Source organism: Hemibagrus wyckioides, linkage group LG07, assembly GCF_019097595.1.
Source record: "Hemibagrus wyckioides isolate EC202008001 linkage group LG07, SWU_Hwy_1.0, whole genome shotgun sequence".
Lineage (NCBI taxonomy): Eukaryota > Metazoa > Chordata > Actinopteri > Siluriformes > Bagridae > Hemibagrus > Hemibagrus wyckioides.
In genome coordinates, this window is record NC_080716.1 from 18,760,521 (window position 1) to 18,783,661 (window position 23,141).

General features: G+C 39.2%; 1 protein-coding gene across 1 annotated transcript; it reads right to left on the reverse strand.

Annotated features, from left to right (window-relative positions):
- Window positions 1–1,283: 1,283 nt before the first annotated feature.
- Window positions 1,284–22,949, reverse strand: ppp1r14bb (protein phosphatase 1, regulatory (inhibitor) subunit 14Bb). The gene is made up of 4 exons (XM_058395234.1): window positions 22,314–22,949; window positions 4,434–4,517; window positions 4,310–4,342; window positions 1,284–2,990 (listed from the first exon to the last, which is right to left on the reverse strand). The coding sequence occupies exons 1-4, from the start codon at window positions 22,509–22,511 to the stop codon at window positions 2,922–2,924; spliced, it is 384 nt and encodes a 127-aa protein (XP_058251217.1). The 5' UTR covers window positions 22,512–22,949; the 3' UTR covers window positions 1,284–2,921.
- Between the last annotated feature and the right edge of the window lie 192 nt (window positions 22,950–23,141).

Here is a 23,141-nt window from a genome sequence, read left to right on the forward strand (position 1 = left end):
AGGGCCCTTCGGTCCAGTGAGGTGAAAACGTAATGCTACAGCATACAAAGGCATTCTCAACAGTTTTTGGAAGGCCAACATACAAGTGCGATGGTCAGGTGTCCTGGAGTGTAGTTTGTGAAATAAATACCTACATAGCAACAGGTCTGGGTCAGATCTGGTATTAAGCTGGCACTGCTGGCTGAGTGCTGGCATGGCAAGTGGTATGTCAACCAGATGCAGACCAGGTCTGGCAGTGATGGTACTGTTTATATGATGGCATGCCAGATGTGGCCCGGTCCCTGTTCTGGGCTAGCAGTGTGGCCCAGTGCTGGCCTTGTGCTGGCCCATGCATGGCCCACCCTTGGCAAACCAGATATGGGCCACCAAAGGGCCGTCATTCTTTGTGGTATGTGGGCCGAGTGTAAGTGCATTGTGTGGGCCAGATCTGGGCCAGACCTATTTTGCTATCTGGGTATGTACTGAAGGAATCCATGGATTTTTTTCCCACTACAATTAAATGAATTAGGATAATGACCAAAACAATACAAACAAATACCACTTTATTAGGAGTCCATGTCAGCCAATACAGTACAATCCAGTCAGTCAATCATGTGGCAGTGTTGAAATGCATAGAAGCATGCAGGCCAAAAGCTTCAATGTTCACATAAAAAATTAGAATGAAGGAAAAAGTTTGACTTTAACTGTGACATGGTTGTTGGTGCCAGATGGGCTGATTTGAGTATTTTAGAAACTGCTGATCTCTTGGGATTTTCACACAAAACAGTCTCTAGAATTAAAGAGATCAACTGGTCTGGTACCAACATCTATGCCACAGTTAAATTCACAGTGAAAACAGTTTTGATGTTTAATGTGAATATAAACTGACGCTCTTGCCCCATATCTGCATGATTTTATGCATTGCGCTGCTGCCAGGTGACTGGCTGAAATGATAACTGCATAAATGTGCAGGTGTGACATGTGTTTCTATTAAAGTAAATGGCGAGTGAACAGTATTCATTTATCTCCTTCATGTGTAGAAGTGAATCTAGAACCATTTGTTGTGGGAAAACTATTCTGTTCAGCCAGACATTATTCACATTCCTAACAAATCACTTTATTAGCACATTATTATCCAAATTTATGTTGAATAAAATGATTATTGTTGCCAAGCTTCTAGAGAATGTATTCTGCAAGGACTGTGGGCTTTCATGTTTAAATGATTACATGCCAGATGACCTTCTTCTCAATGTCATGTCTTTATTTTGTTATTTTGTATGCAAGAAATGAAACATCACACACAATGGCATTTTACCATTTTTTATTAAAGTTGCATAAAGTTTAACAAACCCAGAAAACTAACAAAAGTTTATTGCTACATTTTTTTTTTTCACAATTCCTCCCACCCCACCAAATATGACCTTCAAAAACACAGATTAACATCAGATGCCTGCAATTGATCAAACACACCATTTGTCTTATTAAATTTAGTTCAGGATTTGAGCATATTTTGTGTGCTGTTGTATGAGGAAAAGAAAAAAAATCAACAGCTTTATCTGACACAGTACACACACTAAATGCACAAATCCATTTAATTTTAAGTACATCTAAAAACTTGTAAATGTATTCAAGTTACTTAATTTCTAGAAAACTGAATTAAGGAAAGGCTGTTTCGAATCCTATAGCCTGAAAATGTTAAAATCGCTCATTTATACATAGTTCTAAAATGAATGCCACCATTTATTTGGTTTGTGTGAGATAGTATATGTACTAAGGCAACGTCTGATATAGAAAAGTGTCTTCTTACTAGGAAAATATGAGAGCTGGATGGAGAGAGGAGAACACGCGTGTTAGGAGGAACTAAATAGGAGCTGTAGTTAGAGGGACGCGCTCTCTTTTATTTGACTCCCGATCCTGTGGAGTTACTAATTAACAGTCATTACAAGATAGCATATCATACCCATTAAAAGCTGTGCACTCGTTTGTGTATAGTGAATGAATGTGAAAAATGGGGGATTGAAAGTGAAGCACTGACAGACATGGAATATGCGATTAGCCCTATTATTGTTGTGTTTGATCAGCAATGAGGAAGGAAGCAGATGGTGTTCTGGCTAAGATGATTTAGCAGAATCAAATGAAAACATTAATTGGGCTCTTATAAACCGGCAGACCTCGTGGCAAGCCGCAAGACCCTCCAGCACGCTGTCAACTCCCTCTGTGCTCCACATGCCATCGCGCACATCTGTGTGTGAGTGTGGGGCCTAATAACCACAGCTGTGGTGTGTGGTACATGATCCCTGAGGGGGGTGACGCCCGGCTGTCTGTGTTTTTGTGTGTAAACGTGTGTTTCTATGTATGTGGGTTTGCACAGCTAAAAAAAAAAAAAAAAAAATCACTAGTTTTCCACCAGCATCTACTTCATCCTACCCACATAAACAAACAGATCTACACCTCGCAAAGCTGAGATAAAATAAAGGAATACATAAAAAAAAAAAAAAGAATAAGGCAGCACATATCTCATCTCCTCCAAACTTACTATACAGCAGGGTATAGTAATATTACATTTTCAGAGAACTACAAACAGCACGTTTTTAGGGAGTCCACTGGGGACACGTGTACAGTATTGCATCAGAGCAAAATATCACACAGTCACCTAACATCTAAAAATGTATAGAAATATATTGCTAGGATTTCTACAAATGCTTCAAAACACGATGAAATCTTTTCTCCTTTTAGAAAAAAAAAATAATATACCATAAAGTTAACAAAAAATGAAGAAAACAAAAATAAGCCCTGCTTATAAGAATCTGATTGGCTAGATTCCCCAGTCAGCTCACTTCCCCCTCCACCTCACACGAATGGTCAAGCATCTGGTGAAGCGGAGGAAGAAGCTGGGATTGGCTGGGGGATGGTTAGGAGGAGGGGCCGAGGCTATAGGTGCATCATTTCTTCTGAGGTGTGCTGAGCTTCTGCATGCCACGGATTTTGTCAAGCAACTCGACTACAAAGTCCTGCAGGGGGACAGGAAGAACGAGGGACAAATGATTAACAGCTTTTTAAAAGATTTGCACAAAAGTCTGGGACTCAAACACACTGTATATTTGTCCCTGTAGTCACTAAAGGCTGGCAAAATATTTTTGTCAAGGCTATGAAATATGGCTTAATAATACAAACATTACAATATTAATAAAATGATACACATTTTGATGTATTATGTGCACTGTCACTTGTCATTATTATTTGCCTGATTAAGTAACTAATATTTCTCTCATGTACAATATTAAATACTGTGGCTGTGTCCATTTTTTGATTTTTTCTTCAAATAATAAATTGAAAGGAATTCTTAATGCTTCAGCACACCAAGACGTTTTGGACAACTTTGTGGGAACAGTTTGGGGATGACCGCTTCCTGTTCCAACATGACTGCACACCAGTGCACAATGCAAGGTCCATAAAGACATGGATGAATGAGTTTGGTGTGGAGGAACTTCACAGAGTCCTGACCTCAACCTGATAGAACACCTTTGGGATGAATTAGAGTGGAGACTGCGATCCAGGCCTTCTCGTCCAACATCAGTGCCTGACCTCACAAATGCACTTCTAGAGGAATTGTCAAATATTCCCATAAACACACTCCTAAACCTTGTGGAAAGCCTTCCAAGAAGATTTGGCTCAGAGTCTCCGCTCTACTTCATCCTAAAGGTGTTCTATCGGGTATCCACACCAAACTCTCTCATCCATGTCTTTATGGACCTTGCTTTGTGCACTGGTGTGCAGTCATGTTGGAACAGGAAGGAGTCATCCCCAAACTGTTCCCACAATGTTGGGAGCATGAAATTGTCCAAAACATCCTGGTATGCTGAAGCATTAAGAGTTCCTTTCACTGGAACTAAAGGGCCGAGCCCAACCCCTGAAAAACAACACCTGAATTCAGTGACTTGGAGGGGTGTCCCAAAACATTTGGCAATACTCTCTATATTATAATATTGCACGAATATATAATTATATTTTTCTTTTCACATTATGTGCTGTAAATACAAGTTGTACATACTTTTCTTTGCACATATTAACTGACTTATTTATTGATGTAAATACTTATATATTTATCTGCACTCGTTCATTTGCACAATTTCTACTATTCATCTGGTAGATGCTAAACGGCATTTTGTTGCTATGTACCTGTGCTTTGCAATGACAATAAAGTTCTACCTACCTACCTATCTATCTATCTATCTATCTATCTATCTATCTATCTATCTATCTATCTGTCTGTCTGTCTGTCTGTCTGTCTGTCTGTCTAAAATAGTGTTATATTAGTGCTGGTACATACTTCAGTAGGTTTGTAACAGTCCACCAGCAGATCCTGTTAAAGAACAGAAGAAATATTCAGTTAATTCCTTCCTGAAAGTGCTACACAATCACAAACTAACTCTGGAGGATGTGAGTCACAGAACCTTGACACGTGCAGCGCGATCCTCATCATTCTTCATGTCCAATAACTCATCCACATCTATCTCCAGTTCAGGAATCGCCTCCTCCTGTAATACACACAAAAAAAAAAACACGACACAGTGGTAAGAGTTCAGCACTTGTGATATGAGCCAAAGAAAAATGCAAATAGACGAGGAGAAGTGATGAAATCTAATGGTGGATTAAATCATATCTTGGCTATTCTAACAGTGTAGTAGCACCTGCTCACCACAAGAGGTCTCTATAATGAAGGTGATCAAGTACAGCATGCAATATTCTGGCTTGAAATAATCCTTAGCCTGATTTTGTTGTTAACATGTCAAATGTAATACATAATATGGCCCGAGGTATGTGTTTTTTAAACATCTCACTCCACACTTGACAAACTGTCTCGTCTTCATGAAGCTCGTTTTGTGCACTGTCATGCTGGAGCATGTTTGGACCACTTAGTTCCAGAGAAGGGAAATCAGACCTCAGATATTCTAGATAATTGTGTATAGTTTGGTTCGAGGAAGAACCACATATACAGCTCTGGAACAAAATAAGAGACCACTGCCCAATCTCCAGATTTGAACCCTATTGAAAACCTCTGGAATGTCATCAAGAGGAAGATGGATGGTCACAAACCATCAAGCAAAGCTGAGCTGTTTGCTTTTTTGCAAAAAGAGTGGTATAAAGTTCCCCAACAGCAATGTGAAAAACTGGTGGAGAGCATGGAGACAAAACGCATGCAAATCGGAGTTATTCCACCAAATACTGATTTCTTAATGTTATTTAGCCAAAGCATTAACACAATTTGTTTACAAATTATTTGCATTTTGTTTTATTTGAGTTATGAAAGCTCTGCAAATACTGCATGGTCTTGGGTTATTTTGATGTGTTGTCATTTCATTTAAATATATACTCGAAATAACAATACGAATTTAGGAGAAATATTGTCAGCAGTTCACAAAAAATGAAACAAAACTGTTCATCTCACCAATACATGACCTGTAAGAAAAAAAACACATAAACTGATTATTTTACAGTGGTCTCTTATTTTTTTCCAGAGCTGTATATAGGTGTGATGGTCAGGTATCCACATATTTTTGGTCATATAATATACATATACATTTTATGTATGTTTCACACACAAACCTTTACTTTACAATCTTTAAATCCTTTTTAATAGTTACACGGATATATATATATTTTAATTCACCCAAATTCACATCAATATGTTACCACAGCAAGAGCTAAATAGTTTAAAGGTATAAACATGCTGACATCTAGCAATAATGCACTTAATTTTGTTTCATTAAAAAAAAATAAATCATGATTTTGTTTAGATATAACAGTATAGGACTAAAGCTCCATACAAGGTTTGTCAGTCCAACATCAGACAAGCCTATATTTGGGTTATTAGAACAACAATCATCAGCATCTCACTCTGAAATAAAGCATCAATTCACATTTTTAAACAGTTTATGCATTTTTCTGGCATCATAGTGCTGAACCACAGCTGTTTATTTATCACGTTTCTTGAGGAACTGGCAGAGTTCTTGTAATTCAAGATCATAAACAAAATGATTTTGTTAGAATAAACAGGTTGGCAGACTGAATTTTCCACCCAAGCTCGCTTGCATTACACATTCTTATCTCCCCCTGTGAAAAAGTGCCAATGGTTCGGTCTAAATTAAGCTAACGGTGAGTAAAACATTAGCATTTTCCTTCCGAATCCAAATGATTTGGGTTTCCAACAACTAGCTCCATGTGAACACCGAGCCCAGAACTCTAGGCTACAGAGCTGAACAGAAATGTTGATAAGAGCTGGAATCTAACTTTAGCTCGTGTCGGCTATTTATGCCACTTGATCTAACCACAGAAAATAATCTGACTTATATGACAGAATCCAAAAACTCCCCAAAGCTCAGCAGTAAAACCGACTACAGAGCAGAACCGACAGACTGTTACTCTCTTTCTTTCTTTCTTTCTTTCTTTCTTTCTTTCTTTCTTTCTTTCCTACTTCACTAATGCCTTCAAGGATATCTTTTTAAGATACAACAACCTTAATTTTATGCTTTACATCATCATTTCCATCTACTGCTGTGTTCATTCAGTTGATACAGTAAAGTTTGCATATACAGCTAAATGCCCGCTGGGAACTGCTGGGCATGAAACAGATGGGTTTGGAAATAATCATCAAAAGTCACTGGCTCTGAGTGTGTGTGTGTGTGTGTGTTTTCCATTCCTCTCCACTTGGCTCGTCTCGTCCTCAAGTCTGCTGTCTCCATGCCGTCCTACAGCCATTAACTCATCCTTCCTAATATTGTTTTCTGTTTTCCCTTCCATTTCTCTTCCATGTTTCATTTGTCCTACTGGTTTTTATTGAGCTGCAGTCTGCCCTGGTGAGTGTGTTGGATGTGCGCTTCATTAAAATATAAAAATAGCGCACAAGGATGGAAAAGCCAAACCCAAATTACATGCTGCACTTTCTCTCCTCGCTCTTTCTCCCTCTCTTTCTCTCTCTCCCTCTCCTCCTCTACTGCTTTTATTCTTTTCCCTTTCATAAAGTGTTGTTCAATGAAGGCTGGTTAATAATCCTCCTCTTTCTTCAACCCACCCCATCTCTCTCTCTCTCTCTCACACACACACACACACACACAACCCCACTATAGATCCTGAATAGTTACTCAAGGGCAAATACATCCAACCCCACAAGAGTAAAATATAAAGCTACACTGCTCTAATAAACATTAAAACATCCGTTAAGCTTAAAAACATTCAGCGTGTTCTGCAGTGGAAAACTAAATCTGGTTGGACGTGCTGCTGGCGGCACTCACACGTCCTCTTTTCCACTGCCATGTTCGCTCGTTCTTCTCTTCCTCCCCCTCGGTTTGGGCTGCCCACACCAGCTGTCATTGCACCTGCCCAATTGCCCCCTACCCAAATCTCTCTCACTCTTACACACACACACACACACGCACACACAAGCAGTCACTCTTTACACAAACGACCTTTCACACAGGAACAGAGTTGTACACTGATACTGCCACAATATGGCTCTGTTCCTGATTTCTCTCGATTTCTCTGAATTACACATGCTGATTAGAAACACAGAAACGCTCACACCAGTATGCAACAAGTAGTAATGGCTACTCTACAGCGTTCCATAATGTATAGAGTTTTATACCTAACTATCCGCTCATCCGTTTTCTGTATGGTTTAGTCTACAGGGGAACTTGGAGTCTATCCCAAGGCAAGGGCACCATGAACAGGGTGCCAATCCATCTCAGAGCACACACACTCACACACCCATTCACACAACACAAACTATTTAGAGATGCCAATCAGCCTATGCATGTCTTTGGACTTGGGGAGGAAACCAGAGTACATGGAGGAAACCTTTAAAGAATGGAGAGAAAATGCATAGAGCAGAAATGGGTCTCAAACCCCCAACCAACCAACCTACAAGCTGTAAGGCAAACATGCTCTCCTTTACTGTACTAATACTCTCACCAGAAGCACCAACAATCTACCTCCTCCCAAGCTCGATACAATCAGTGCCGTATATGACAGCATAAGACGAAACCATGCTTATAAGTTTTTCTTTCATTTCTGCACATCATACAATAAATGAGAACTAACTGCAGGTAGAAACTAAAATTATGAGTGGGGAACTGAAGAAATGTGGGACACTATAGGATCGTTTCAAGTAAATGTTTACCGCATCAAATTGATGTCATTTGAACTGAACTGAGGCATTAAATGTGGTATGCTGCATGTTTTTCTGTCACTTTGACACTTCTCTGTTTTGCCCATGCACACAGAAAAATGAATGGACCCTTAATAATAGCTCGACTCCTATAATCTGACTTGCACAACTAAGTGGCAACTTGATCTGATCATACGGTCTATAGCTCTGACTCACCGAAGAATTCCCCAGATGGTGATGAGAAATAAGGTAGATAGCTAACAAGCTCATGAGCTGCTTTGTGACCCAAAGTTTACATCACAGATTCACAAATTTAGTTATTTAAGAGAGAGAGAGAGAGAGAGAGGGAGGGAGGGACGAGGAAGTCGGCTCCTAAAATGAGTCACACTTGAAGTTATTCAAGAAAGTTCCTCACAAAGTAAAATTTCTCTAAATCATCCTAATCCATGCCTTTCCGTATTCTACGAATTTCCAATACAAATATTTACTCCCCGAGGACATGATAACTACACTTCATGGCCAAAGCCAAACATGAGTGTGGCACAAATGTGTGTGTGTGTGTGTGTGTGTGTGCATCATTTTGTGTGATTCAGTTAGTGTGAATCAGAGTGACTGGGAGAAAACTTTCCAGTCATTATATGTGTCAGTGGGGTGTGTTACTATGCTAATCAGTGCAGAGTCTGCTAAAGCGAGTCCGCATCAATGTGTGCTTGTCTCTGTGTGTGTGTCTGTGTTTGTGTGTGTGTGTGTGTATGCTCCAGGCAACATGTGCTCACCCTGAGTACGAGCTGACAGTATGAGGGTGGGTCAGTCTCAGCTCCTGCACTCATCTGACCCTTATATCATATGACTTCCTCCATCACAGAGGAAAAGGAGGAATAATAACTGTCTGCAATGTGCAAGCTCAGAGACAAACTTCCCCAACACTCTCTCTTTCTCTCTCTCTCTCTCTCTCTCTCTCTTCCCAAGGGCCTTCTGCTGCTAGGCAGCTCTGCACTAAACACTTACATGGATCCAAAGATCAAAATCTAAGATGTTACAAAAGCAAGCAACAGATTCTATGTCAAGTCTATGCTCCAGTTTAGTATTGTTGCCATCCCGTCTACGTACACACACAGACAGTGGGACCAAATGTCATGTCTAAAGCACCACAACACGACCCACAAGACAAAACAGTTGCTCTGAATGCAGTAACATACAATATAAAGTACAAAGAGCAGAGCAGTGTACAAACCTAGCATTTCTGTGGAATGACAAGTTTAGCACATGACCATAACGATCAGGGACAGACTGGGTAACTATACAGAACCACAGAATAAATCTTTATAACCATAATTTGCAGTAGGTACTGTGTACATGAAGTGAAATATGTAAACAAGTAGATATAACATCAGGAAGATTATGCTATTGAACATGCTTGAATGCCTGCACTGGGATTTCTGGCTAGAATGCAGTAGCACATGTAACACGTCGTCCTCCAACATCCTCTATTCTTAAAATATCAAACATATTTAAGAATATATTCAGTCCTCTCTCTCTCTCTCTCTCTCTGCCATAAATATATTATATATGTATATATAGAAAGGTCACTCTTATGAAACATACTTAAAGCTGAAATTCCAGCCACAATATATATATATATATATATTTATATATTTCTCCCACTTTATTCTCCTCTCACATGGCAGCTAACCAATCTGTTAGGCATGTGCTTTGTCCATCACATGTGATGTCACTGTATCTTTCCAAACTGCTGCTCATGCCAAGTCACAGGACATCTGAACACACTTGAAGGAGAGAGCTAAAGTCTAGTTTATGCTTCCTTGAGAACATTTTTCCGAGAAAAACAAGCGCTCAGAAGTCTCCGAAAAATACCCTCGCTATAACAGAGAGATCCAGCCAGTAGTGTGAAAGGGTGGGCGATGTCATGAGTCGTGACATGATTTACGACGATCAAGTAGTCGTCGTTTTAACTACTTTTCTCCGTAGCGAGGTTGAAGTGTTGTTCCTGTCAGCAATTATCAGCCACGTAGTGCAGTACAGATATATTTCTAGTCTATCAGGATATTCTGGATGGTTAACTAGAGGAAAACATTCATTTTCAGCTGTTTTTATAGAGTCAGTACTTCAGTCTGCAGAGGTCATTAAAATAGCTAACTACGTTGTTAAACTGGCATGTTCAACAACCCCAGGACATTTACATAGAGCCCTAGTGAAATTATATATTGAAAACCACAACACCCATGACAATATGTGCGTTTTCAGTTTGTTTAATGGGCAGCTTGATATAGCTATGAACTGCTCCAGATTTTAGGTTTATTTCAGGCGGGGGTTTTTTTTTTCGAAGCATGTCTGACATGGTTTGCTCTATTTCCTCTTCATACACAAGCTAGCAGATGCCCGTGATTGTCTTGCAATGTGTTTGCAATAAGTAATAAATAAATAATAAATAATAAAGTAATAATAATAAATTATCCACTTTAATATTACATTTTAATAATTATCCACCTACAAGCTTTAAGCCGAGATCTATAAGTGACTAAAGGTACATTCAGGAAGATTATAATGAGATTAAATAATTTATTTTTTATAGTTTTTTATTAGAGAACATTGTTTATTGTCTAGTAAACAATAGGTTTATAGATTTAATTAATTTATTATTATAATTTTTTAAAACTCACACTTTACTCATGTTCACAGTATTTATCATGCGCATATGAAGCTAGTCTTTTTTGCCAAAACATAATCTATTCATCATAATTTCTGGTACTGGGATAAAAGAGGAAAAGACGGAAAGAGGGCGATGATGTTTAAACAGGAAGTAGGAAACGGGAAGATAAAGGTCAGAGTCAAAAATCCTGGCTGACCTACTATCTCTTCAAGCTAATCTCTACTCTTCCGCTCCAGACTTACACGAACCTCACAGAGTTGCCTAAAAGACTGACTTGTTGCTGCATCTCAATATCATTTCAAAATCATTAGGAACACACTCACAAGTCAAAACTTGAAACTCATATCCGGCACGGCCAATATAAACTCACAAGCCAGACAAATAAACTGAAACAGGATGTTCATATCAGTTAGAACAATGCCTGCTCATGGTTAAAGGACTACGTGTGTGGGAGAGAGTGTGTGAATAAGTGTGTGAGTAAAAGAGTATGTCATTAATGAGTGACACTGGACATAGCTGGAATCATTCAGAGATGAAATGATCTTAAAACAATCACACATTAAAAGAGTTTTATATTTCCGGTTCACGTGCTATTGGATTAAAATAGACTGGTGTGTGTGTGTGTGTGTGTGTGTGTGTGGGTGGGTGTACACTAGATAATAAATGATGCCTTAACTGAGACATGTGACATGTGGGATATGTGATAATGAACAGAAATTATTAAATTATTATAAAAGTATGGATAACTGCCATTTCATTAATATTACTGAACTGCTAATGAAGTGGGTCATGATCTGTGTGTCAAATCCATTACTATCACCTACTACTGAAAGATCTTGAAAATTACTACACAATTACTACACATGGGTTTGAAAGATAAGTGGATTTGTACATGAGGGTTTCCATTTAGTAGACACTTTTATCTAAAGCGATTTATGAATGAAGAAATACAAGCAAATTGATATATATATATCGAGCAGAGGAAGTGCTATCATACAAGATTATTAATTGAGTGCTAGAGGAGTAAAGTGCACAGAGTAGAGGTATTAATGCTAGGGCAGATGTTTTATTGATTTATTTTGGAGTGAGGAGAAGTTAGGGGTTAGTTAAACATGCTGTTTTGGAGCCGTTTTTACTTAAACAAACGGATTATTAACACTGCAAGCCATGTAAACAACATGTTCCTAATTTAACCAACAGCTTTCTGTACCATGATCTTGATCAATTATTTCAGTATTAAGTACAATGAGACACTTCAGTCAACCCAGCTGTTGATTCTGCCATTGATTACTTCCCATTCTGTGGAGCATGAAGGTACAGAAAACATCTCTTGCTCCACACTTCATTTACCTTTTGTTTGTATTTCCCAATACGGACGCTGGACAGCTGTGTATAACTATAAATTATTTAAAATGATACACAAGCAGGTGATACGAGACACGACTACGGCTTTCACCGATGCACAGCTGCCAGTGGAAAAACGGAGGGAGTGCACTTTTTTGTACTTCTCTGTTTATGTCTCATAAAATCATCTTACTATTCAGTCATCGTCTGTCTTTCTCAATCTCGAATTTATCTAATATTTGCTGCCTTGCACATTCAGACGCTCAGACGGAAAATTCTGTAATGTATCACTACACTATCTTTGGCGAGGGCCTGCGGCACTTTAACAGGATGTTGGTGCAATATCAAAAGTGTAGTGGAGTCATGCAGGGTGGTGGAGGAGGACTGTGTTGGACACTGCCTGCTGTCTCTGATCACACTGATGAATAGCACACAAATACACAGTGAGTAGAGACAGACCACTTTCCATCCCCCAGAGAGAGAAAATAATCAGGTACATCCTTGCCTTCAGTTCAAGGAAAACTGCAGTGTTTTTCAACTTAAAGTCTATTTATTACCTCTTTAGCAGACAATCGCTTACAGACTCTCAATACATCCGAGTATTTTGACTGTCAGCCCCCTTTTTCTGTTATTGTTGCGACCAAAAATGCTTGACTTTGAGACCCTTTTTAAAAATTACAGCTGGCAGATTTTTGTACTTTTTTTGTGGAAAACTACTCGAATTAGCAAAAAATGCAAGCGCAAGAAACTACTACCAGTGAAGACACATGTAATTACTTTCTGTTATAGTTATACTCATGTTTGACGCACGTGAATCAAAGAGGACTTTGGCTGAATGCACGTTGTGATGTGTCACACGATGTGTCTTGGCCTAAATTTGTGGAAAATCTGCAGTAATTTCGAGAAGAAGAAAAAAGCTCAGAATATTGCGCCACTTGCACGATTTGGCATTAATTTCTGTGCTAAAAAAAAAAAATCTTGGAAGGGCTGTTCAAGCTTTTATAGATCTAGATATAATAAGTACTTTTTGATGTATTCCTCCAGGTTCAGAAAGTTAGATAAACCTGCATAAGAACGGCTTCAAATAAGACTTCCATCAACCTGATGGCTTATCCTTAGAGATTTATTGTTAGACTGTTAGACATGAATTCATGCTATATACATAGGTACGAATATAAACATTCAGTAACAGCTGCGCCTTAGACTTCCATTTTAAGCGTGTTTTAAATAAATAGTGTTTCTGCTCTTTTCCCACAGCAGAGAAACTGAACCTCTTATCATTGGTCATCTCACATGCTCTACAGATGCAGTAGATAAAGACCGAGGGTGAATAAATGCCTTAAACCCTGCTAAAGATCGACAGGAGATAACCGACGCATCACGGTAAGCCTGCATGTGTCAGTTATGAGAGTGATGATAGGAGAGACGCAAAGTGTTAATGCATCACATAGTCTAATTTATTCCCCGGAGACAAGTCTAAGATTGTGCAGATTACAGAAGCAAATTCTCAGTCCACATGAGGGCTTTTCACATGGGACGAGTTTCTATAGCTACAATCCGCCATCTCACACACACTCGCAGACGTACACACTCCGTCAGCAGCAGGTCACGATGGGGTTACCTTCCTATTTCCTGCTCATCAAAAACTAAAGGGGTTAAATAACAGAGTCGACGAAAGAGTGGTGAGCATGAGAGAGCAGGATGATGGGACGAGCGGAGGGACGCTTGTAGTACACGGGGAGGTTTAATGAAGATAAGTGATCTTACATGATGAACTGCAGTTAAATCATGAGTTCAGCAAGCCTGACTGGACAAGCACACTGAAGCTAGCTCTTTGTTAGACAGAACAATAAATCAAGCCTTGGATCTCAAACAAAGGCTTTGCTTGAGAGTAAAAAAAAATCGTTTAAAAGGCCTGACGCCTTCCAGCCCAGTCGATGTTCATTCTGAAATGAAAAAAAAAAACAAACCCATAGTCACTTTGCTTCATTTGCTTCATGCTGTGTAACTGATGGCCGACAACCACTAGTGAATTTAATTAAACGTCTAGCCATCACATCAGGACAACTCAGGAAATTGTGTCTGGGTTGGTTGGGGGCTGAGAGGATCTAAGAAATTGACCTGGGGATAATGCATATTATATATACACAGGATATATAGATACTCACTGGTCACTAAAATGCAATTATCCAATCATGTGGCAGCAGTGAAATACTGTACATCAAATCGTGCTGATACAGGACAAGAGCTTCAGTTAATGCTCACATTAATGTCACAAACACAGGAATGAGGAAGCTCATGACTCTGACCCTGACCTTATTTCAGAGATCGCTGATCTCATGTGATTTTAATGCTCAAAAGTCTCCAGAGTTTATAGAGCTGGAAAATACAATGCACATCTGCAGCATCTGCCTGAACTGCCTTGTTGGTAAAAGGGTCAGAGGAGAATGATTCACAGGAAGTATACAGTAACTCAAATAACCACTCTTTACAGTCATGCTGAGCAGAAACGTATCTGGGAATGTGCAACACTCTGAATCTTGAGGGCTAAAACAAGCAGGTTCTACTGTTTGTGCCAAGAACCGTGTGTGTGCATGTGTGTGTGTGTGTATTTCATGAATACAGGATATGGAAACAAATGGATATGGAAACCACAGGTACGAGGTGGTACTGAGTCAGTGACTAAGAGGAAATTCATCTTTTCTTAATTCATCATTGAGCTTTAACTTATCATTTTAAAAGCATATAAGTATAGTAATAAATAAAGATTGTGTGTAAGTTTGTGTACGACGAGATTAACTAAAATGTTAATGTTTTTGATCATATAGTGCACAGTTATAGAAGGGAAATTATTTATAATCACACTATTGAGTGTCATCCAGATGAGGATGGGTTTTCTTCTGAGTCTGGTTCCTTTCAAGGTTTCTTTAATTTAAAGTTTATTTAAAGCTGTTATGTTCATTGTTAAAAGCGCTATGCATGTAAAATTTAATTCGATATCAAACTAAAGATTTCCACCAGATTTCTGAACGGTTTGGGAAAGCTGATTTTCTTCATACCCACATCTGTATACTGCAGTATGCCAATCAGCTATAAAATACTATATAAAAGACCTAGCTCTTTTGCATTTAGTGACGCCCACAAAATGCCAAAAAAAAGGTAAAGAACACTAAAAGCTGGAAATATGAAATGATGACTATAAACTGAAAAAGAAATACATTTCTCAGAGGTGGATTATTCAATTTGTGGGTGTATATATAATACAAGGTTTAAGCTCAAGGTCTCTGAGCTAATATTGCGATAATGCCTCCAGAGCACTTCTGAGAGTCGCTCCCGGATCAGAGCATCTGCTAAACGCTTTAAATGTAAATAAATAAGCGATTTAAACTTGACAGCGTAAGCCGTATATTAAATTAGAGCAATCCATGACAATTATATGATATGGAGATGATTAGTGGAGGGTTGGCCTTCTTTTATGTAAGTGTACACACACTCTGGAGCTAGCAGAATACTAACATTTAATATGAAACAACAGGCTTTCCACAAAGACCACACTTCGACTGTACACGTACAGTCCTGCGAATAAATCTGTTCGCATCCAGCTTGATAAATGAGGCCCATTGTTCGGTGTAATTCGAGAGGTTTTATCTACACTTGGGATGGGTGAAGTCCTCCTCTGCTTCGCTCTCGCTAATTACAGCTTGCGGACAGTAATTTCCTCAAGGTTCTTTAAGGCAGTGAAAGAACCTGGGCTTGATTAAACACAGTGAAGGGGTTTACTATTGCCCCATGACCCACGGGAAGCCTCAAGCTCTGGACTTGTGCTTTTAATTGGTTGACATCAACATGAGGAAAAACTTTCAAGGTTTCAGGGGAGAAATGCAAGGCTGGAAGGAAGAGAGTTTTTCGAAACAAACCGAGAAGCTGCCTGGACAGTGCATAAACTCCAGGCATAAAAACACACTACAAGTATTTACAGTGAAAATAATTATTAAGTGAGTAAGCCCATCTCCGCTACGACTACATGCTTCAATAACATTACACAACTTGACCTCACTGAAACATAAGCAAAACACCCCTCATTTTATTCTGAAATCATTTTCTGTAGCTCAAGGTCTCACCGCCGTGTCTGTGTTAGGACCACAAACACACATTTCAACACATTCCCCTGAGAAAATCGAGTCTTGGGGCAGTTATTGAATTGCATCAATAAATTTATAAAATGTGCAAAATGAAACTATAATCATCACATTCGCAATAAAAGCCTTAAGATGAGACAGACCAGACAGAATGTCTTACTCAAGCTGTTATTATGCAATTATATATCCAGCTTTCCAACACTGGAGCAATATAATAAAAATGTTATTTTGCTTTCTCTGGGCTTTTTTAAGTTTTACAATATCTCTGTATAACACAATCCTTAATTCTTCACTTTGAAAAAAGTAGTGCCAGCTCTGAAATGTACAAATATAATATTCGAATGATTGATGAATATCGTAAAGCATTCTAAAAACACGACACATTTATTATCATTTATTTAGCTAAATTAAATAATGCGAATTTATTCACGTCAATGACTGTCCTTAATAAACGTTAAAGATAATCACTCGCATGTTACCGATGCAGTAGACATGAAGCACTCGGGTATTCTGTAACGCTCTTACGGTCACAGAGCTCCAATAAGGGTAGGCCAAGTTATCAAACCGGCCAGTCAGTCTGTCTCCTCGAGACTGTCTGCTGTGTGACTCTTGCTGAATAAAGCATGCAGACGGAGAGAAGAGCTATTTCCAGCAGACCCGCTGGCCTCGGAGACTCCTCACCACACAAAGCTTTTTAATCTTCCTGATTCCTTCTGGGAAAAGCCGGAATCACACAGAACACTTCAGAGTCCAGTCTGTAGACCTGGCCAAGCTGTAGTCTAGCAGGGTGTTTATCTGTTAATCTCCATGAATGTCCATGTGCTACTTTAACACTCAAAAGACGGTCATACGAACACGCAACTAATGTATAGTACTGACATTATGTATTCATTAAGCAGCGTTTGAATCGGGGAAAACGGTTCAATCAGACTTGAAGAATATAACGTATTCACTTCATCGGGATTTATTAAATAAATAAATAAATAAATAAATAAATAAATAAATAAAAAAAAAAAACACAGCACTGTGCCCCGGTAATCAGTGATTTCATTATCACCCCAACACAAGTCCATTCCTTTTCCTGTAACATGACATCCCTCATATCACAGCAAACTCCCAAAGATTAAATCTGTATTTATTAAAGAACAAGAGATACTTTTATCTGGTTATATCTATATTTGATGCTGTGGATAGTCCACAAAAAAACGCTGATGAAATAGGCTTCTTACATTTTCCATGTTGTCATTTTTGGATATAACAGAAAGTGCGGTATAAGGTACTTTGTGGGATACTGCATTTAATGAATAAAAATAACTCGGTAGAAAAGTAGTAGATAAGCTTATAACGACAGTGTGTTTATTCCGAGTATTTTTATTACGCGTACAGTTGCTGATCTGAGATGATCCTTGAACGTGTAAATACACAGACACACATCACAGCTGTCTCCAAGTAGATATACTCGGTTCTGCTGAATTACTGAGATAAGAACATGAGCAGATTAAAATGTTAAGACTGGATCAGATAGAGGTTTAGTTTAGTGATATCATATGGTAGTAATGCTCTGACACTTTTGACTGTGTGTGTTTGTGTGTGTGTGTGTGAGAGAGATAGAGAGAGAGAGAGAGCTTTGTATTTTATCAGGCTGTCCCTAGTAATGCACTCTGCCAAGAAAATTTCCAACTTGGAGTGGTCTGTTGATTTGTCACGCTTGTTAAATCCATTCCACAGTCAAGCGCTTTCAAGCCAAACTAGTAAACTAGAGACCTAGAGTGAAATTAGGAATCCAAAAAAAAAAGGGAAGTGGTTGACACACACACACACACATTCACTTTTCCAACAGTTAAACCCCACATGAAGACCTGGCTGTATGCAAACAAACATTGATTCAAAATAATAAGTAATCCAACGTGCATAAATTCCACATCCAAAATGACATCAATACTCAAATGCAGCCATATGTTCATACATTTACAATAGGCAGTTTGGTTTGAGTTTTGCTTCAGCAGCTAAGAGAGTACGTGAGCCGTGCAGCTGAGCAGCCGTGAGCACCTGCTGATCGAATCAGCGCTCCCATACTGATGTATAAATCACTAGAACAACAAACAGCAATCGTGTACAGAACACCACAAACGCAGAAGCTGTGTGGTTTCCCCATCACTCATTGCCCATATGAAAGGACGTCAGTTAACAATTTGCTGAAGGTGAGAGAGAATCAAATGTAGTATCAGGTTTTGTTCCCTTATTAATAAAATGGGCTTCCTTTTTAATGGGCTTGTTTTGACTGAACAGGAAGTGAGAGACAATAACCATCACAATAATATGAGAACTTGTTTTCAAGTTAGGATTTTGAATATTCCCACTGTGTGATATTTCTGCAAATGGTTTCAGGTAAATCTGCTGATAAATTCGACACAGCAATTCCCACCGAGCGTGCTGAATGCCAAGCCTGGGAAAGGCAGGTCTAAACCTGCTCCAATAACAACCACCCACACACACACACACACCCACACGCAAAGGTGTGAGCAGGACAGAAACTGCTAGATTGGCATGAGCAGGTGTGTGGATGTGGGTGTGTGTGTGTATGTGTGCGTGTGTGTGTGTGTGTGTGTGTATCGGGGGGGGATTTCACAATGTTAAAAGACAGATGCAGAGGTCACAGCAGTCAGTGAAAAGTGTTTAGTCAGTTATCAAGATCCTGACATGGCTCTCACAGAAAAATCTCTTTTGATTCTCAGAAGAATCATCTCCTCTGAGATGGACTGGTGTTTGGGTCAAAATCACATCTCACTACTTCTGTAAACTAATAATAATACTAATAATACTGTTATTACTAATAATAATACGAAGAAGAAGAAGAAGAAAATGAAGAAGAACTATAAAGCTGGAGCACTGCGTATGAGTGAAATTTATGCTTTCATTTCATACAAAAATCCTCAAGGTAACAGCATGATACCTGAACTCTTTCATCCACTCAATCTGCATGCTAAGCTAACTAACTAGCTAGCTAGCTAATGTAGCAACTGCTAATGATGAGTACGTTGTTATGGTATATTTTGACAGGTCTGACTGAGAATATGATCAAGTCAAGTCTCTGGTCCTGAAAATACACTTATCTAAAGTGACAAAGAGGTTAACTAGCCTGTTAGCTATTAGCAATGCTAGGAGGACACTAGGGTTTCTAGTGTCTTTCTTTTAATCTGTGAAAAAGTATAGAGATGTTCTCGGGCATTTCAAACAATCACTTTAATCAATCTACATATACATTTTTAAGAAGTTTATTCGTTTATTAGTTTAATTTCGTACTAAAAGTACGTACATGCATTCCTGTGCTTTGACTAGCATTTGTGTTAAAGGTGACAGGCAACTATGAGCATGATACGGCTCCCTGTTTCTCTTTGTTCACCATGGCAAGAATTTGCTGATTCATGGTAAACTAAATATGAAAGATACAAATGTGAGATGAACCTAGTTATGTAGGCAAAGACCATTACATGTAACATGTACATTTTTGTGCTTTAGGTCTTGAGGCCAAACAGCTAGAAATTGTTGTATTGGAGAAACTTTCAGTGATTCATGTTGCTATGTGACAGACTATAACCAAAGTGTGAAACTGTGTGTGTGTGTGTGTGTGTGTGTGTGTGTGTGTGTGTGGTCCTTAGGAAAAATTATGTGCATTTCTTGTGCTTTTGGCCAGAGGTTAAAACCACAGCTGTCCTTTTCCATCTCTTGCTCATGGTTTGGCTGTTAGTCTGTCAATGATCGTCTACTTATATTCTGACATCTGCTTTTTCCACATCTCTGTACTCATATCTGCAAAGCCTCTCCTTTTCCACACACACATGCTTGCTTTATTTTCCTAACCTAACCAAACACAACCACTGTCTGAACAACAGTGGTTCATCAGATAGTTTTTCTTCCATAAATTATGGTAGTATTTGTCCTTCCCTCGCCCTGTGTACAGAAGCAAATCTGGGCCACTATCAATAGTCAAACCACGTGTCAAAGCAGGCTCACAGTGTTGACGACTGTGTTTGCATATCTACACACTTGGTGAGATTGCCAACTTCCTTGATCCTTTCTCTTTATCCATTATCTTTATATCACCCTATTCATCCTATCACTTTCTTCCTCTGAAAGCCGCTTCCTGCCACCTGGCCCGTTACTCTCACTGAAAGATGGTTGAAGGAAAAACATGAAGGCTTATGCATACTATTTTTACATACTACTTAGTACAGGAGTATGCACTAATGCCATAGTGGTTACACAGTACATGGTCCAACACAGCACATACTATATATATATATATATATATATATATATATATATATATATATAGTTCAGTGATTATACAATTTTGTTAGTGACTGTACAGCATGCTATTTAGTCATCATAGCAGCTCTAAAGTACACTATTTAGCCCAAGTGTATGTGGATGTATACTTAATCACAGTGATGATATACACAGATATACACTATTCTATTAAGTATGGGGGTAGCATGCTGTTTGTCATGAAAAATGTATACAGTTCAGCTTACTATTTAGTATGCTAGTATCATACTACTTCATTAACAACATAAAATCAGTCATGATTCATCTATACTATGTGCAGTTTGTGTATAAAATAACGACTATACTGTATAGCCTACTATTTAGTATGGAAGTGTGCATTTTGTGTATACAATAACGACTATACTGTATAACCTACTATTTAGTACGGAAGTATGCATTTTGTGTATAAAATACCGACTATACTGTATAACCTACTATTTAGTACGGAAGTATGCATTTTGTGTAAACAATAACGACTAAACTGTATAACCTACTATTTAGTACGGAAGTATGCATTTTGTGTATACAATAATGACTATACTGTATAGCCTACTATTTAGTACGGAAGTATGCATTTTGTGCGTACAATAGCGACTATACTGTATAGCCTACTATTTAGTACGGAAGTGTGCATTTTGTGTATACAATAATGACTATACTGTATAGCCTACTATTTAGTACGGAAGTGTGCATTTTGTGTATACAATAAAGACTATACTGTATAGCCTACTATTTAGTACGGAAGCATGCTTTTTGTGTATACAATAGCGACTATACTGTATAACCTACTATTCAGTACGTTAGTATGCGATAATCTGTGGCGGTATGCCACGCTGGCCAGTTACATGAGTGTGATTGTTTTGTTATAAACACGTGTAAATGGTGACATCAGGCTCGTGTGTTATTGTGTTTAAAGCTGAGGGAGTTTTACAAAGAGAGTAGCTACTTTGAAAAGTAACTCCAGAGGGAGATGTAAAGAAGTGTGTGTTTCCGTGCTGGTGGTGAGGAATGGAGTCGGGGGGGAAGGGGTGTCGGACAGCCGGGACAGTGAAGAGAGATGGAGTGAGTAAGGGAGGAAGGGAAGGGGAAGGGGAGTGGGTTATGAGCCACATGCAGAGTTCTTTTGTTATAATGGACCAGGAGATGATCTGTCTCCCTGGACTGCTTTCAGGCCTTTGATCTAACTCTGTTAAATCCCTCTCCCCCTTTCAGGAAGTCCCAAACCATTGTACAGGACTGACTTCAGGAACCTTCGTACTTACTTCACTTTACTCTGAGTGTTAGAGGGACCGAAAATGGAAAATGACCTATAGTCTGGAAAGGAGTCGTCTGCGGAGAGTAGTTTTCCAATTTGGTGGAAAAACCCCGTTTGAAGTGTGAAGGGTCTAACTGCACTGCACGCGCTGTGTATGTTAAAGACTACATATGGGTTTCCTAAACGCTTATAACTCCTCTTCCAGGAATAGATAATGTGGGTCACACCGCTTGAACACACGCACGCACGTGCGCAGCCAGTAAACTACAGTGTATCTCTTAGCTTGTATATGAAGGTTAGATTGGAGTTACTGTACACGTATGTTACATGTTTAGGCTGCACACACATCACCCATTAATCACCTACCCTGTCGCGTGAGAGACGGATCTATAGATTACTAATGAATCTTATGGGTCAGACTCGATCACTCACCTCACAGTCGTACAGTTCTGTAAGCTGATCTATGATCCACTCCTCCAAGTTCAATCTCTTCCTCAGCTCTTTCCGGTCGTATTTTACCGTAACCCGGCCTTGTTTCCGGGCCGGGGTCTCGGTGTCTTCGGTACCGGATGGAGTCTGGAAGTAGACCCGAGGCTGAGGGCTCGACTCCGGGGTTGTTACCGCTGCCATAGTCCTATGGGGTTTAGAAAGAGCAGAGGGAGAAAACTCTGCTCTGGGCTTTTCCTCGCCGTGTTGCTCAGTTCAGTGTGACTGAAAAACGCCACGTGAAGAAGAAACGGTGTCTGAGTGCGTCTCAGTGAACACACACTCACACACACACACACACACACACACTCCTGTATGAACAGTAGACCGGATTATGAAGAAATGAAGCCCGATAACTCTGATGAAGTGGAGTGAAACTCAACACGTGTCGGTTTGTGAGCTGAGAAGAAAACACACTCTCTCTCTCTCTCTCTCTGTCCACCTTTTTCTTCAGCACATGCAAAACTGGTGCAAATCAACTTGCTCTTCTTAACGTTATTCAAATCGACATAAAGTGAAAACAAACAGTCCTCTATTCCTCCTCTTTTTCTTCTCCCCGGTCGTTTTGTCCTTCCTTTACTCCTCCTCTCTCCCCTCTCTTCCCCTCTCGTCACTGTGCGTAACCCCCTCAAAACATACACACACACACACACACTCGCGCGCGCGCGTTTTTGTATCCTGGTGGGGACCAAATGTCCCCACAAGGAGATAAATGTCTGACGTTGTGTGGACTGCAACTTTTATTTAGATTATAATAAATATTTAAATACAGCA